Source organism: Cervus elaphus, chromosome 30 (assembly GCF_910594005.1).
Source record: "Cervus elaphus chromosome 30, mCerEla1.1, whole genome shotgun sequence".
NCBI lineage: Eukaryota > Metazoa > Chordata > Mammalia > Artiodactyla > Cervidae > Cervus > Cervus elaphus.
In genome coordinates, this window is record NC_057844.1 from 25113699 (window position 1) to 25129952 (window position 16254).

A 16254-nucleotide genomic window follows, 5' to 3' on the forward strand; every position below is an offset into this window, starting at 1 on the left:
TACTCCATGGAACTTGGTAGATTGAATTGTTGGAGAGTCCAAAATGACACAGAAAAATATAGGTTCTTAAAAATAGAGAATTATTTGCCTCTCAGTGAAATTAAAAGTGATTGTCATTGTGAATGAAAAATGGTATAATTCTTTGTGATACCCAAACCACAAAACTAGAAAGATTTTGGTGGTATATTGGCTTAAATTTTTTTTAATCTAGTACTTTTTATTGTTGGGTATCATTGCAAAAGAATGCTATACAGATAAAGAAGACAGAGTTTACCCTTCTTATTAATCTCTCTCGCGCTATAAGATAGGTCTCTAAGAAATCACACTTGATCTTAGCCAAAAGGCCAAGAAGCAATTCTAAGAAATCAAAGAAGGATAGGGATCTACTAGTAGATCTCAAACTGCATGCAATAATAACACTGTATTTTCATCAGTTCTAAGGTGCATCTGCTTTTGCTTTTACATTTTAATTACTGAGTTAATAATGTATCTATGATACAGTCAGTGACATCTTAAATTTATTGGCAGCATACTCTTCTTCCCTAATGTTAAATAATAATTCAGGCATGTAACTGATGGTATCTTAAATTCATTAAAAATTGGTAAGGGTAGCCATCACTTATTCTGTTTCTACTAGGCACTGGCCTAGTTTCTATACATAATGTTAAGAATGTCTGAGTTGATACTAGGCACCAACATAATAGCCCCCTCAGTTTTTAGGATTCCTAGCAGCTTAAGGGATTTTAGTTTTTGCTTCACTAAATTGCATACCTGATAGCCAGTATATTTTCCTGAATGATGCTCTTAAAATGCTGAAGTTCATAAAATGGTAATAGTTACCATATTGAATCTTTAGCCCTATATCAGCTGTACAAGCGTGACCAGAGAAAATCATTGTAGCATTTCTTAACTAATTTGTGGTCAGAATCAGATGTCTGAGATGACCGTATTTTTTCCTGTAATATGTCTTGAGCATGCAGTGAGGTGGGTGGAGGAGAGAAAGAAAAGAAAATTTTATACCTACTTTAAAAAGTAAAACACATTTAAACATTTAATTAGAAAATGTTATATGTATATTAAGTTATTTTTGTGTGAAAATAACTAATGTGATAAAATACACCATTTGCTTTTTACAGCAACAAGCTTTAGAACTGGCTTTGGATCGTGCAGAGGTGAGGCATGACTAAGTTACATATTGAAATAGTATTGTCTTTAATTGACAAAACCCGGTTTTAAGAGATTTTCGTATGCGACTGTCTAGGACGTACATTAATATTAGGATGAGTATACTTTCTGTAAATATATATATATATATATAAGAATACCAGATGATGTTTGAATCATCTATTACTTGGAATGCTCAGATAGTAATGCTGTGGAATAAAAACTGAACAGTATTGTGAGTTAAATATTTAAACAAGGACATAGAGTTTCTGAAACTATGTTTTCTGTTTTAAGCAATTTTCTATTTGCTTAATTAAAGGGGAAGTAGCTCAAATATATAGAGTCTTTGTGATTGGGTATGCTGTATATATTCTGAACAACTATAAAACATTGAAAATATTATTGACTGTGAAAGCACAGTGGTGAAATGGTATGATTTTGCTCATAACATGCAAGTAAATATTGAGCTAAATTTTACTACAGTTTAAATTTCACTTGTTTATTACATATATTTAGAAGTTTAGTAGGTTTCCCTAAAAGGTATGATTTAATATGCATGCGGGACTCAAATGATTGAATAGTCTTTAGCCTTACACATGATTTAAATATACTTAATGCAGTTGTTCATGCACTAAGCAAAAGGCCAGCTGTTTTCTTAAACTTTTCTTTTTTAGTATGTCATTGAAAGTGCCCGGCAGAGACCTCCTAAAAGGAAATACCTATCTAGTGGAAGGTATGAGTACTTAATTGTTGGTATCTTAGATATGCTGAAATGTGATGATAGCCACCATTTATTTCTTACTAGACACTGAGCTAGAAATGTCGTATCATGGGTACTTAGCATATATAGTTGACCCATGAACAGTGTGGGTTTGTACTGTGCAGGTCCATTTATTTGCAGATGTTTTACAGTAAACACTACTGTACTTCATGGTTGAATCTGGATGCAGAGGAACCACAGATACAGAAGGCCAGCTATAAGTCACATGAGGATTAACCTCCATGTTGTGCAGGGGTCAGCTGTATCAGTAATTTCTAAGTTGATGTCAGCTGCCATGTCCAGCCCCTCTTCACACCCGGTTTTTGGGAAATTGTGGGGGAATGACAGGAAAATTCAAAATGTTTATTTTATGATTATTATATTCACAGTACTTTGTATGTTGTCTTTGTTTTATTTTAGAAAATCTATATTTCAAAAACTTTATGACTTATATATTGAAGAATGTGAAAAAGAGCCTGAGGTTAAGGTAAGTATAATTTTTTTATATTATTATGGCTTTTGAAATGTAGTGGAAGAAGGGAAGTTTGAAGGAATTAGATTTGAAGCATGTAACGGTTTGTATTTTTGTTAGTGAACAAATCTACTACTTTCTAACCAGACTACCTGGTTCTGCAGCTAAACTAGAGCTCTGGCTAATCTGGCACCAGGCAGATAGCCTACTTGGTAGGAGAGGCGAGCAAACTCAACATGTTTGCTGAGTAACAGACTATCTTATTGGGAAATTCGAAGAAGCGAAACCACCGTGTATGTTGTCTTTTGCTTCTTTTTATTCCTAAGAAATTACTTGTAGACCAAAGATCAGGAGAAAAGTAACCTATCTCCTCATGGTAGTTTGCACTGGAAAGTTAGAACTATTGCAGGACATGTAGGAAATTTAGATACGATAATAAAAGGTGAATTTGGTCAAAAAAATTAGTTCATGGCCAAGTTAAATTTATTTTTATTGAGCATGAACATATGGGCAGTAGAAATATAATAGAAATTGATTTCTTGATATTTTTTGGACCCTTGGGTTGTAAGGGCCTTAAAGGCTCTAGTGAGCTTCTGTTGTGTGTCTTTAATTTAAAAATGAATACCTCTTAGGCAAAAAAATCAGTGGAATTCTAGTAGTATCTGTTTTTAAATATTTAGGAAAAACATGATTGTGAAACCATGAGTTTTATGGCATGTTTTCCATACATTTTATTGAGGTATAGTTGACCTACAATGATTTGTGTATGTTTGAAGTATGTAACACATTTTGTAAGTTTTGACATGCATTGTTTTAAAAAATTGAGTAAATTTGAAGATCTAATTGGCCTTATTAAATGACTCATGAATTGGACAGCATCTCATCAGACAGAGATACTCTGAGGAGTTACACAACATGGAAGAGGTATATTGTTAAGGAGGGCGGGACAAGGAAAGAAAGTCATCAGCAAGGAAGAACTGAGTTCAGTGGAGGAAAGTAAAACTTCAAGAGATGCTGGCTTTTCGTAGGCTGAACTGCAGGTGTTTTCCATTGGCTGAGCTGCAGTCCTTTCCCACTCACAGAGCTTGTTGTTGGACAAGAAGAAAGTCTTCCCCGAGTTGGGGAAGGAAAATAGTTGCATTTCCTATTTCGGAGCGCTCGGTAATTCTCTTCCTGGTGGGATCAGTAATTGATGTCTTCCTGGTGGGGTAATGGATGATGAGTGGTGGAGCAGGAGAGTTTCCTCTGCAGGCCTTCCCCACTCCAATTTTAGTTGAGGTTTACTTTTATTAATTTTCACATTATACACCCATCAGTTATCACCACAGTCTATATGATGAGCATACATAGAACTAAGGTAGGAGAGATACATAAAAGATCCCAGATTCATAAAAGATTCCAGATTGGTGTTGACAGCCACTGTCCACCAGCCAGATCTGGCTCACAGCATGTTTTTGTAAATGAACTTTTACTGGAATCCAGCAACACCCCTTGTTTATGTCTTGTTAGTGGCTGATTTTGAGATAAATAGCATAGTTGACTAGTTGCAACACAGACCTTATCACCCACAGGCTAAAGTGCTATGTGGTTCCTTAAGAATAAAGACATTTTCCAGCTTTCCATCACAGTGGTTAAAAGTTGCTTTGCTTTGTAAATATTTATTATTTTCAAAATACAGTTTTTTGTTTCTATGTTGACTATAGACTAAGAATTCATAATTTTTGCATATGACTGTATATATCAGGTCAGTTCAGTCGCTCAGTCCTGTCCGACTCTGCAACCCCGTGAATCGCAGCACGCCAGGCCTTGCTGTCCATCACCAACTCCTGGAGTTTACGCAAACTCATGTCCATCGAGTCGGTGATAGCATCCAGCCATCTCATGCTCTGTTGTCCCCTTCTCCTCCTGCCCCCAATCCCTCCCAGCATCAGGGTCTTTTCCAGTGAGTCAGCTCTTCGCATGAGGTGGCCAAAGTATTGGAGTTTCAGCTTCAACATCAGTCCTTCCAATGAACACCCAGGACTTATCTCCTGTAGGATGGACTGGTTGGATCTCCTTGCAGTCCAAGGGACTCTCAAGAGTCTTCTCCAACACCACAGTTCAAACGCATCAATTTTTCGGGGCTCAGCTTTCTTCACAGTCCAACTCTCACATCCATACATGACCACTGGAAAAACCATAGCCTTGACCAGACGGACCTTTGTTGGCAAAGTAATGTCTCTGCTTTTTAATACGCTATCTAGATTGGTCATAACTTTCCTTCCAAGGAGTAAGCATCTTTTAATTTCATGGCTGCAGTCACCATCTGCAGTGATTTTGGAGCCCAAAAAAATAAAGTCTGACACTGTTTCCACTGTTTCCGCATCTATTTCCCATGAAGTGATGGGACCAGATGCCATGGTCTTAGTTTTCTGAATGTTGAGCTTTAAGCCAACTTTTTCACTCTCCTTTTTCACTTTCATCAAGAGGCTTTTCAGTTCCTCTTCAGTTTCTGTCATAAGGGTGGTGTCATCTGCATATCTGAGGTTATTGGTATTTCTCCTGGCAATCTTGATTCCAGCTTGTGCTTCCTCCAGCCTAGCGTTTCTCATGATGTACTCTGCATAGAAGTTAAATAAGCACGGTGACAGTATACAGCCTTGACTACTGCTTTTCCTATTTGGAACCAGTCTGTTGTTCCATTCCAGTTCTAACTGTTGCTTCCTGACCTGCAGACAGGTTTCTCAAGAGGCAGGTCAGGTGGTCTGGTATTCCCATCTCTTTAAGAATTTTCCACAGTTTATTGTGATCCACACAGTCAAAGGGTTTGGCATAATCAATAAAGCAGAAATAGATGTTTTTCTGGAACTCTCTTGCTTTTTCAGTGATCCAGCAGATGTTGGCAGTTTGATCTCTGGTTCCTCTGCCTTTTCTAAATCCAGCTTGAACATCTGGAAGTTCATGGTTCATGTATTGCTGAAGCCTGGCTTGGAGAATTTTGAACATTACTAGCGTGTGAGATGAGTGCAATTGTGCGGTAGTTTGAGCATTCTTTGGCATTGCCTTTCTTTGGGATTGAAATGAAAACTGACCTTTTCCAGTCCTGTGGCCGCTGCTGAGTTTTCCAAATTTGCTGGCATATTGAGTGCAGCACTTTCACAGCATATCCATGTTGAAAATCAGATACTCAAAACAGGCTTGTTTTTTAAGGTCAAAAATAGTCTATTAACTGATATCTTTCACAAATAAGATTTGATGAAAGAAATTATTAAAAGTGGGTTTCAATTTAAATTGTTTGAGTTTCTAAAGAATGGATTTTGGTGTATATATGTTTCCTGATAGTTTTTTGGTTTTTGGTTTTGTTGTTGTTTTTTTTAAGCAAAGTGGTTTCTAGGAAGCTGTTCGATTCAATTTACAGAAAATTACTTAAATCACTTTCATCCTCTTAACCAGTTGGATATCTTTGAATTTAACATTTCAGCTAATTAGAGCTGTTGAGCTTATTTGAATCTAATTTAGGCCATAAAATGTTTAATAAATGTGCTCTGTAACAGTAACTAAAGAGAATGCCTCAAATTATTTATGTACATTTAAACAAACTAAGATCATGGCATCTGGTCCCATCACTTCATGGGAAATAGATGGGGAGACAGTGGAAACAGTGTCAGACTTTATTTTTTGGGGTTCCAAAATCACTGCAGATGGTGATTGCAGCCATGAAATTAAAAGATGCTTACTCCTTGGAAGGAAAGTTATGACCAACCTAGACAGCATATTAAAAAGCAGAGACATTTCTTTGCCCAACAAAGGTCTGTCTGGTCAAGGCTATGGTTTTTCCAGTGGTCATGTATGGATGTGAGAGTTGGACTGTAAGAAAGCTGAGTGCTGAAGAATTGATGCTTTTGAACTGTGGTGTTGGAGAAGACTCTTGAGAGTCCCTTGGACTGCAAGGAGATCCAACCAGTCCATCCTAAAAGGAGATCAGTCCTGGGTATTCACTGGAAGGACTGATGCTGAAGCTGAAACTCCAGTACTTTGGCCACCTCATGCGAAGAGTTGATTCATTGGAAAAGACTGTGATGCTGGGAGGGATTGGGGGCAGGAGGAGAAGGGGACAACAGAGGATGAGATGGTTGGATGGCATCACAGACTCGATGGACATGGGTTTGAGTAAACTCTGGGAGTTTGTGATGGACAGCGAGGCCTGGCGTGCTGTGATTCATGGGGTCGCAAAGAGTCGGACACAACTGAACGACTGAACTGAACTGAACTGAATCTTAATAGAAACTAACTATACATTATAGCCTCTTTAAAAAAAAATTTACATTTAATGGTTTTCCTTTCTAAATATTTTTAATATTTGCTACTTGTGTACTCAGGTACATATATTTGTATTTAGTGGTTTTATTTTTTGGATCACTTTTTCTTTGTGATATTCATTTGCATAAAACAGTAGTAGATCAACATTAATTTTATATAGATGTGGAAGGATCATCAAAGATTAACTAACTTAGGTCTAGTTTCATTAAGTGATTGCATTATTTGAAGTTATGCTGGATTATTTTCATGAGCTCTGCCTCTTTTTAAAGCAGAAATTAAGAAGAAATGTGAACTTATTAGAGAAGCTTGTTATGCAAGAGACATTGTCATGTTTAGTCGTCAACCTGTACCCAGGAAATGAGGGATATTCTCTGATGCTCAGGGGAAAAAATGGATCAGGTAAGACCCTCCAGGGGGCAGCAGCCAGGAAACTGCGTCTGCTGGGTAGGATGTGTTGTGTTTTAGAGGGAGCGTCTCACCCTCCTTTACATCAGTGATGCCTGACAACAGAAAACTTTGATTTCAAATTTTCTTCTTTATGATGTTTTGTTAGAATATGAGAAGTTAACTCTCCTGTGATTAGCCTTGCTGAATTTGAGAAATATTCTGACTGAGAAAGGTCTTTGAAATTAAATCATAAAAGATGTCATTTTAAAGACATATCAAAATTTCCTTTCATTCTGTTGCTGTTTATGTATTTAAGATAGTGTAAGGTGTTTTAATCTATGTTTTTCTTCTATGCTTTGAATATATTTTGAGTGTGAAACTTTCAAAGTTAAGCAGACTCAACTACCTTTTGAATAGTCTTCAACATCTTATTCTGATTAATGTGAATGTCCAAATAGAATTTTAAAGTATTAACACTCTGAGATTTCACCAAAGAGACATTTAAATTTTGATTCGGTGATGATACTATAAGTTCTGTAAGGAACTTACCCAGTTAAAGATTTTTAAGGATTTTTTTCTTGTGTTGGTCGTTATTGTAAAATGTAACACCAAGAGAAGTTTGGCCTGTAAGTAGTCATTTTTCAGAAGCTATACCAGATTATCAGTCTGACTTCCAGATTAGATTAAGGAATCCAAGGGAGTTTTAGTTAACAGTCGGAATTTTATCACACTCTGATTATTGTACTGCTGGCTGGGATTTGTTTTGTGATTGTTGTGCCAGATGTATTTCCATAGGATGTTAGGTATTTTTCTCTCTTCCAGTCTAAAACTGTTTATATACAGTTTATCAAGATTTTTATGAGGTGATTTATTTTTTAGACTTAAATGAAGGACTTAAGGAGAGCTTTTAGTTTTATTCTCTTTATTTTTATGAAAAGTTACGTAAATTATTACCTAAGCTTTTTGGTGAGCCTGATGACCTTCAGAAACATTTATGTTTTAAAATTAAGATTCTGAGACCATTCGACTGCCTTATGAAGAAGGAGAATTGCTTGAATACTTGGATGCAGAAGAATTACCTCCAATTTTGGTTGATCTCCTAGAAAAATCTCAGGTACAAAATTTATCTCCATAAAATATCCTTAGATTTGTCAAATACATGTTGTTTTGTGATAAAGAATATTTCGTTTTACTCTCATTAGTTCTTGGAAAGGGAAGCGAGACCTAATATGTATATGCCTATATGAAAATTGGTTTATTGTGGGATATTTATCCTTTAGGCTATATACTGAAATGTATAGATGTGGTTGATTAAGCTTCCAAAACAAAAACAGAAAACAACAAAGTTCCCTGCTTAAGGTTCTCCAGTGTCCTCTCACTGTACAAAACTCCTGCCTCTGTATTTGTCTTCACCTCCTGGTTCTCATCCCCACTCACTACACTCCAGCCATCCATGCCATTTTTCTAGACTAAAACACACCAAGCTTATTCATATCTTATTCATCTGCTCTTCTGTCTGGAGTGATCTCTCCCAGGTGTCTGGCCCTTTGCTATGATTCAAGTCTCGGCTGAAAATTACTCCAAAGTTCTGCCTGAGCACACAGTCTAACTAAATTAGTCACTCTCTATTTTATTTCCTCTGTAGCATTCAGTCTCTCAAGTTATCTTGTTTTTGTTTACATGTTTATTGCCTGTCTTTCCACACTGATAGCAAGTATCTCACCACTTTATCTGTGAAGCTTCTCGGATACTTGAATAGTGCTTAACATTTCACCTTGTAGTGGCTCAGTAAACATTTTTTAAAAAGCATAAACAGAAAAATGACTGATAACATGGAAATCTCAGTACTCATTTGAGTTCTAAATGGTGAAAAAAACACAAAAGACCATAATCAACTGTCAGTTCAGTTGCTCAGTCGTGTCCAACTCTTTGCGACCCCATGAATTGCAGCACGCCAGGCCTCCCTGTCCATCACAAACTCCCGGAGTTTACTCAAACTCATGCCCATCGAGTCGGTGATGCCATCCAACCATCTCCTCCTCTGTTGTCCCCTTCTCCTCCTGCCCCCAATCCCTCCCAGCATCAGGGTCTTTTCCAGTGAGTCAGCTCTTCGCATGAGGTGGCCAAAGTATTGGAGTTTCAGCTTCAGCATCAGTCCTTCCAGTGAACACCCAGGACTTACCTCCTTTAGGATGAACTGGTTGGATCTCCTTGCAGTCCAAGGGACTCTTGAGTCTTCTCCAACACCATAGTTCAAACGCATCACTTTTACGGCGCTCAGCTTTCTTACAGTCCAACTCTCACATCCATACATGACCACTGGAAAAACCACAGCCTTGACCAGACGGACCTTTGTTGGCAAAGAAATGTCTCTGCTTTTTAATATGCTGTCTAGGTTGGTCATAACTTTCCTTCCAAGGAGTAAGCATCTTTTAATTTCATGGCTGCAATCACCATCTGCAGTGATTTTGGAGCCCAAAAAAAGAATCAACTGTAGCAAGTGATAATTAGCAAGACTTGAGTGATACACTTCCTTACCTTTGGACTTAGAACTAGAAAATAATACCATTAGCAGGATATTATTATTTGAATTAATGTTAGCTTTCTTCCTCTTAATAGTGAAACCTGTCTCTTGGAAATTTTAGCAGAGCAGATATAGCAGTTGTATTTGTAAGCTGAAATTCTGGCATGGTTTATTAACAAATTTATAACAGTGACAGTGTTAGCAGAGTACAACAGTGACCCAGTGAGTGTCAGGAACAGCAGTTCAGTGATCTGTAACATTAATAGTAAATAAATGCCAACTGTCAGTCTGCACCTAGGAGACAGTGTTAAACTGCTTCCTGAGTCAACAGTGATCAACACAAAACAGTTCCCTTTTCAAAGAGTGTGTGTGGTGAATTCACCAAGGAATTTTGAGTATGTGGATGGTCAGAAACAGTGCATGAGAATGCCAAGAACCCGAAACATTCAGTATAAACCTACGTACGTAGGCTTTTGAAAAATGGCATTTACTTACATATTTTCACTCAAAACAGGTTAATATTTTTCATTGTGGATGTGTCATAGCAGAAATACGTGACTATAGGCAGTCCAGTAACATGAAATCTCCTGGTTACCAAAGTAGGCACATTCTGTTACGTCCAACAATGCAGGTAAGGAATACTTAATTAAGAAATATTTCAGATTTCATTTTGAGTTTTACCTATTCAATGTTTTCTTGTGTTTGTATGCCTATATAGTAATATTTTTTGTTATTTCTTTTAGACTTTAATCTGTGATGTACATTCAATAACAAGTGATAACCATAAGTGGACCCAGGTTAGTTCTGTTGTTTTTTTAATCCCAAACAGGTAATATATAGGATGAAGCAATGCTTACTAAGTTAAGCAAAAGATATTTCCTGCTCATAATATGATTTATGAGTAAAGTATCTTGTTCATTATGAGCTCTACAAAGATGCATTAATCCTACAAGAAACTAAACCAGTTCAGTTCCAGTTGCTTTAGGACATGGTAAACTAGGGTGAGGTTGACCTAATCTACCCAGTGTGAAACTTAGTTTTTTATCCTCTCTCAAGTAGAATGTTTTGTTTGCACAGTGGATACAAATAGATGCTGATATTCTGTCATCTTGGGTTCTAAAGCACATCTAACCTGTCTTTTTGCCATCTGTACTGGGTAGAGCCCTAGGAACCGACCTCTCTTATTCAGAGAATAGCCAGTTAGTCCTCCAGTGCTGATTCAGTGAGGGGCCCATTCACAAGGGTGTTCACTTATTTCTCTGTTACTATAAAGAGGAATAGTTAACTAAAGAAAATGTCAGTAATGAAAATTATTTTAGCTGTGAAATAGGATTATAAAATAAGATTCAGTTCATCAGTAACTGTCAAGCATTGTGTTTTAGTTTGGGCTGTAATGTTTTCATTTATAAGGGTAGTATAAGGGTAAAAGCTATTAAAAGAATATTCAAAAACAAAATCATTGGTCATCTGGAGATTCCAAGGGTATTGATTTCAAACTCTGGCAATTGGTAAATAAAGAGAGAGGCTATATACTTTATTGTACCTTTTAAAGGAAAATTCTTCAGAAAAATTTCATTTTCATTTGACAATGTCATCAACCTGAGAATATTAATGAATCTAGACAGCTGTATTTCTTAGATGTGAAAAACCTATAGTCTAAACAAAAACTCTCTGACCTCTAGAACAGTGCCTCACATATAGGTTCTTAGTAAATATTTGTTGGGCTAACAGATAGACATTCTTACAGCTTGACCAGTTTGTCCAAATTATTGAAATTCCATTAGTGGTGTCATGCTGTTCAGTTTTTAAAGTTTACACACTTAAGTTGGTACTTGAAATACTACATTTTACTCTGTTCCTTAGCAGAAATACTCCCAGGAATATTTCTAGATTAAGTGATATGTACGATTTGAAAATCTTAAAGCTAGTACTGATATTTACTCTTACCCATTTCAGGAAGACAAACTTTTGCTTGAGAGCCAACTGATTCTGGCTACAGCGGAACCACTGTGTCTTGATCCTTCCATAGCTGTAGCCTGCACTGCAAACAGACTGCTCTATAACAGGCAAAAGATGAACACGCGCCCGATGAAACGGTAATCACCTTTGTGGAAGGATAAACTGAAAGAGAGCTAGAGAGCTCTGAATTTTGACATTTATGGTATCTTTTCCCTCTAAACAGTAAAAGTGCAAGAATTAGGATTTTTTTTAATACTCTTCTTTATTTTGAAATGATGCGTTCTGTGCATTCTTTTGAAGAACAAACTACCTATAAATTCAGTCTGTTCACCAAAAATAAATTCTGAGCAGAGACGAGTATGAGAATAAAGAATAATTTATCCCTTCCTAATACCAGTGTAATTTTTGTTAATGTTTCCTTTAAAAAATCAATTTATAATTTCTTTTACAGATATGGGGGAAAGTGTTTATAATTTCTTTTACAGATCTGGGGGAAAGTGATTATAGTTTGAGAAGTCAAATTATAGCTGAATGCCTTTTTATAACATGGTAATTTTTCTTTGAATATTTTAGCCATCTCAATAAAGTAAAAGAATGCATATTAATTTAGACTGCAGTTATAGTTGGCTCATCATTAAGTTCTCTTTGAGTAATTGTTTCAGTTGTCCACTTTGGATCTTCAAGTTTGAAGGGGCTGAGATAACCTACCCATTTTCTGAATTCTCTGTTTTACTGTTGAAGTAATATATGCTGAGGAAAAGGTACAGCTTTGGAAACAGTGAAATAAGTCCATAGAGAATCCTTCAGCTGTCCCATAAAGTGTCCTGGAGCCTCTTTCCACATCTCTCCACACCCACTGCCAGTACCTTAGACCAAGCCACTGTCATCTTCATCTTGACTTCTGTGATAAAACGCCTTCCTAACTGGTCTGACTGCTTCACCTTTGCTCCCTTTTGGTCTGTTTGCCCTGCAGGCAAACCAAAGTAATGTTTTAAAAACCTCAAAGCAGATCATGCTACCACTTGCTTAAATCCCTCTAAAACCATCCCATTGTACTTTATGTTATCATTCATCTGCAAGGCCCTTGGCTTGCTCTTTGACCTCATTTCCTGCTGGTGCTCTAGTCCCACCTGTATTTTTCATTTTTGAAAACAAGCCAGCATTGTTCCTGCCTCAGAAACTTAAAATTCTCTGCTTCAAATATTCATTCCCTGATCTCTCCACAGGTTGTTTCTTCTTGTCATGTCTTAGCTCACACAATTTTTTCAGAGTCCTTCCTACCCTCCCCTAGTGTTGCTCTCCATATCACTTATTCCTCCCAGGACTCTGGTTTTTATGTGTACTCTACTGTTGTTATCTGGAGTGATCTCACCTGTTCCTTTGTGAATGTATATGTGTCTTCCCTTCTTGACTGTCAGCTTCATGGGAGCAGGAATTATGTTCATTGTGTTCATTTTTATTTCACCAGTGCCTGGAACATTACTTGGCAAGTGACATTGTCCTCCAGATATTTGTGATTTAATTACACATTTTTTAAACCATATTTATTCTGAGTTTCTTTTATTAGCCTGGTGTATCAATAGTTCTAATCTCTTAATATTCCAGATGTTTCAAGAGATATTCCAGGTCCTCTCTGAATCGGCAACAGGATCTGTCCCATTGTCCACCTCCTCCTCAGCTAAAATTACTTGATTTCTTACAAAAAAGAAAGGAAAGAAAAGCAGGTCAGCATTATGACCTCAAAATTTCTAAAGCAGGAAATGTAAGTATATGTTTTTAAGTGAAGCTTATTATGCCAAATGCCTTATTTTGCATTTTAAGTATATTTATTTATACTGTTTTTAATTTTTTTTAGTGTGTAGATATGTGGAAACGGAGTCCCTGTAATTTGGCTGTACCTTCTGAGGTGGATGTAAGTTAGTTCATGAATTGCATTTATTTTCATATATAAGTTCCTAAATCTCACTAATAGTATCTTATACTTGGGAAAACAGAGATTCTTATTACTACTACTTTTCTCTTTTAATTTTATTGAATGAAAGATTCTTTAAATTATATAGTGCTTTACAGTTTTCAAAATTTTCACACATATGATTTTTACAATCCCGTAATAACCGCTTTTTTCCCCCTAGTTTTAACTACTAGTTCATTCTCCATATTTGTGCAAAAACACTTCTTAAGTCAAATGCTCATTTTCAGAAGCTGCTCTTTCACATTACTTGTCTAAGTATGTAACTCCTTAATATAGATTTGTATTTAGAGCAGGAAAAATATACAGAGTATTTCCAAATGTGTAAAGATGGTACATATTACATTATATGCATAAAATGCCTCTGATTTTTTTTCATAATATTTCATCATAATTTCCTGATAATACTTCTCACTGGTTACATTTAAAAATTAACAATGTTGGAGCAGTGGTCAAGGTTTGCATCTTGAGTAGTATTCTTTGCTGGTCTGTAATGTACATGAACTATAAATGAGCAAAGACAGGAAAGAGCTCTTTTGATAGGAGGTTCCATGTTTCTTTTATTTTCCTATTTCTCCTGTTTTTATTATTCATTAAACTCTCTAGAAGTGGTTAGTTATTTTCACAGATGTTTGCTCGGGTGCATACTTCCTAGGCCAGCACAGTTGTAAATCTTACTATCTGTGATTTTAAAAAAATTTTCAAAAGCACAAAGCCAAAAAAAGCATTAGAAGTAGACTGTATATACAATATACAACTCAAGAAAGTAAGCCACATTATCTTTCAGTGTGTGTCTTGTCTATACACCCCTCAAGAAACATGGCCTGAGAAGAGATGTTCGGTGCAAATACCAAAGGGAGGAATTGACTTCAGAGGGCAATCTGGGTATATAAAGCAGCACTTCCCAAACCTTAATGTACATAAGAATCACGTGGATTGCTTATTAAAGTGCAGATTCCAATTCAGCAAGTCTGGGCTAGGGCCTCATCTCCTGCAGTACGTGACAAGCTTTTAGGTTGCATGGTACTGAGTTCCGCAGACCTTACTTTGAGTAGCAAAGCCCTAATACAAAGTTTCTCAGTCTGACTGATCAGTTGAAACATCTAGAATACCAGTTAAACATACAGATTTAAAGCCCCACTTCAGTCCAACTTACTGAGTCAGGTCTCCAGGGGAGGGACATGGGAATCTGAATTTTTACCAGATGCCCAAGTGAGTCTGTTACTCTTAAGAATCATAGTTACCAGAAAGATGAGAACTTTTGGTTCACAGAGTCTGGTAGAAAATACATGGGATATATGGTTTGAGTTTGACTAGAAAATGGAGATTTACAGAAATTTTACCAATTTTAGTATAACTTCCCTAGTCTCTTTCTAGTTGTGTCCGCACTGTTGCCTGACAACTCCAGGACAGTGAAGTCGCTCAGTCGTGTCCGACTCTTTGCGACCCCATGGCCTGTAGCCTACCAGGCTCCTCCGTCCATGGGATTTTCCAAGCAGGAATACTGGAGTGGGTTGCCATTTCCTTCTGCAGGAGATCTTCCCCACCCAGAGATCAAACCTGGGTCTCCCACATTGTAGACAGACGCTTTACCATCTGAGCCACCAGGGAAGTCAATTCCAGTAAAGACCCAGCCAAAATAAAAGATCCTGGTCCTAATCACCTCTTTGACATCCCAGTTTTCCTGAAAGATAAATATGATACCTACTTAAGGAATGAAAGGAAGAGGCATTTGTGTTTATTACATTTGTTTAATGGCAAAAGAGATCCTAATTTTTTTATATTGTAAAACCAGTTGGTCTAATTGAATATATATCAGGAGAATTTTAAACTACTTAAGCATAAATAGTTGGTGTTATTAGTGATTCAAGAATTCTTGGGCTAAAAAGCATATTGTATTAAGTTACTTACGTTTTTGTCTATGGTCATAATACTGGTTTCATTATATCTGGTGTCTCTTGATTTGGTTGCTTAGGTGGAAAAATATGCCAAAGTAGAAAAATCTATCAAGTCTGATGACTCACAACCAACAGTCTGGCCAGCCCATGTAAGTAGCCACTGTAGGCTCCATTTCTTTTGATGCCATTTCTAATCTGGAATCTGAATTTATTAAACGTAAAGTACAATAGCCTTTCCTTTGGGATCTCCTTCTGTTTTTAAAGAATGGCAAGGCAGACTTTGCCACTGAACCACTAGGGAGGTCCTCTTGGGCAGTCTTAAATAGGTCTACAGAGCATGTTCCATGTGTCTTAATCACTAGATACAAGTTAGTGTGTCATTTATCCCTGGTTTTTGTTAATTCTGATTATGTATTTTTGGAAGAGGGTATTTTATTTGGGATACTTTTTTTCAGGATGTAAAAGATGATTATATATTTGAATGTGAAGCTGGTTATCAGTATCAGAAAACAAAGCTGACCATTTTGCAGTCACTTGGTGATCCACTTTACTATGGTAAAATCCAGCCGTGTAAAGAAGACGAGGAGAGTGACAGTCCGATGTCGCCATCCCAGTGAGTTCTGTTAAATGCGTGTATTTGACCAAGGAAACCATCAAGAGTTTATTCAGTGACTACTGATGAGCTATTGATGAACAGAAATTTCCCCTTTTTGTTAACTTCAGTTAGATTTGGCAGCAGACCTCAGTAAACTTAAATTGTAGTTACCACGTTGTGACGTTCTTTAAAATAGTAATTTCTTTTTTAAAAACTATGCTTAATTA

General features: G+C 36.7%; 1 protein-coding gene across 14 annotated transcripts in view; it reads left to right on the forward strand.

The window, feature by feature from the left end:
• SUPT20H (SPT20 homolog, SAGA complex component) overlaps nt 1-16254 on the forward strand; it is a 37699-nt gene that overhangs the window by 3847 nt on the left and 17598 nt on the right. For 10 of the 14 annotated variants that reach the window (XM_043891618.1, XM_043891626.1, XM_043891628.1 and 7 more), the window contains exons 3-14: nt 1137-1172; nt 1839-1897; nt 2345-2411; nt 6965-7094; nt 8093-8196; nt 10121-10237; nt 10350-10403; nt 11563-11702; nt 13171-13327; nt 13421-13477; nt 15510-15581; nt 15888-16045. In XM_043891618.1, the coding sequence (XP_043747553.1) occupies nt 1137-1172; nt 1839-1897; nt 2345-2411; nt 6965-7094; nt 8093-8196; nt 10121-10237; nt 10350-10403; nt 11563-11702; nt 13171-13327; nt 13421-13477; nt 15510-15581; nt 15888-16045 (1151 nt within the window). The remainder of the gene's footprint in view (nt 1-1136; nt 1173-1838; nt 1898-2344; nt 2412-6964; nt 7095-8092; nt 8197-10120; nt 10238-10349; nt 10404-11562; nt 11703-13170; nt 13328-13420; nt 13478-15509; nt 15582-15887; nt 16046-16254) is intronic. The other 4 variants (XM_043891623.1, XM_043891627.1, XM_043891629.1 and 1 more) reach the window with 1 other exon arrangement.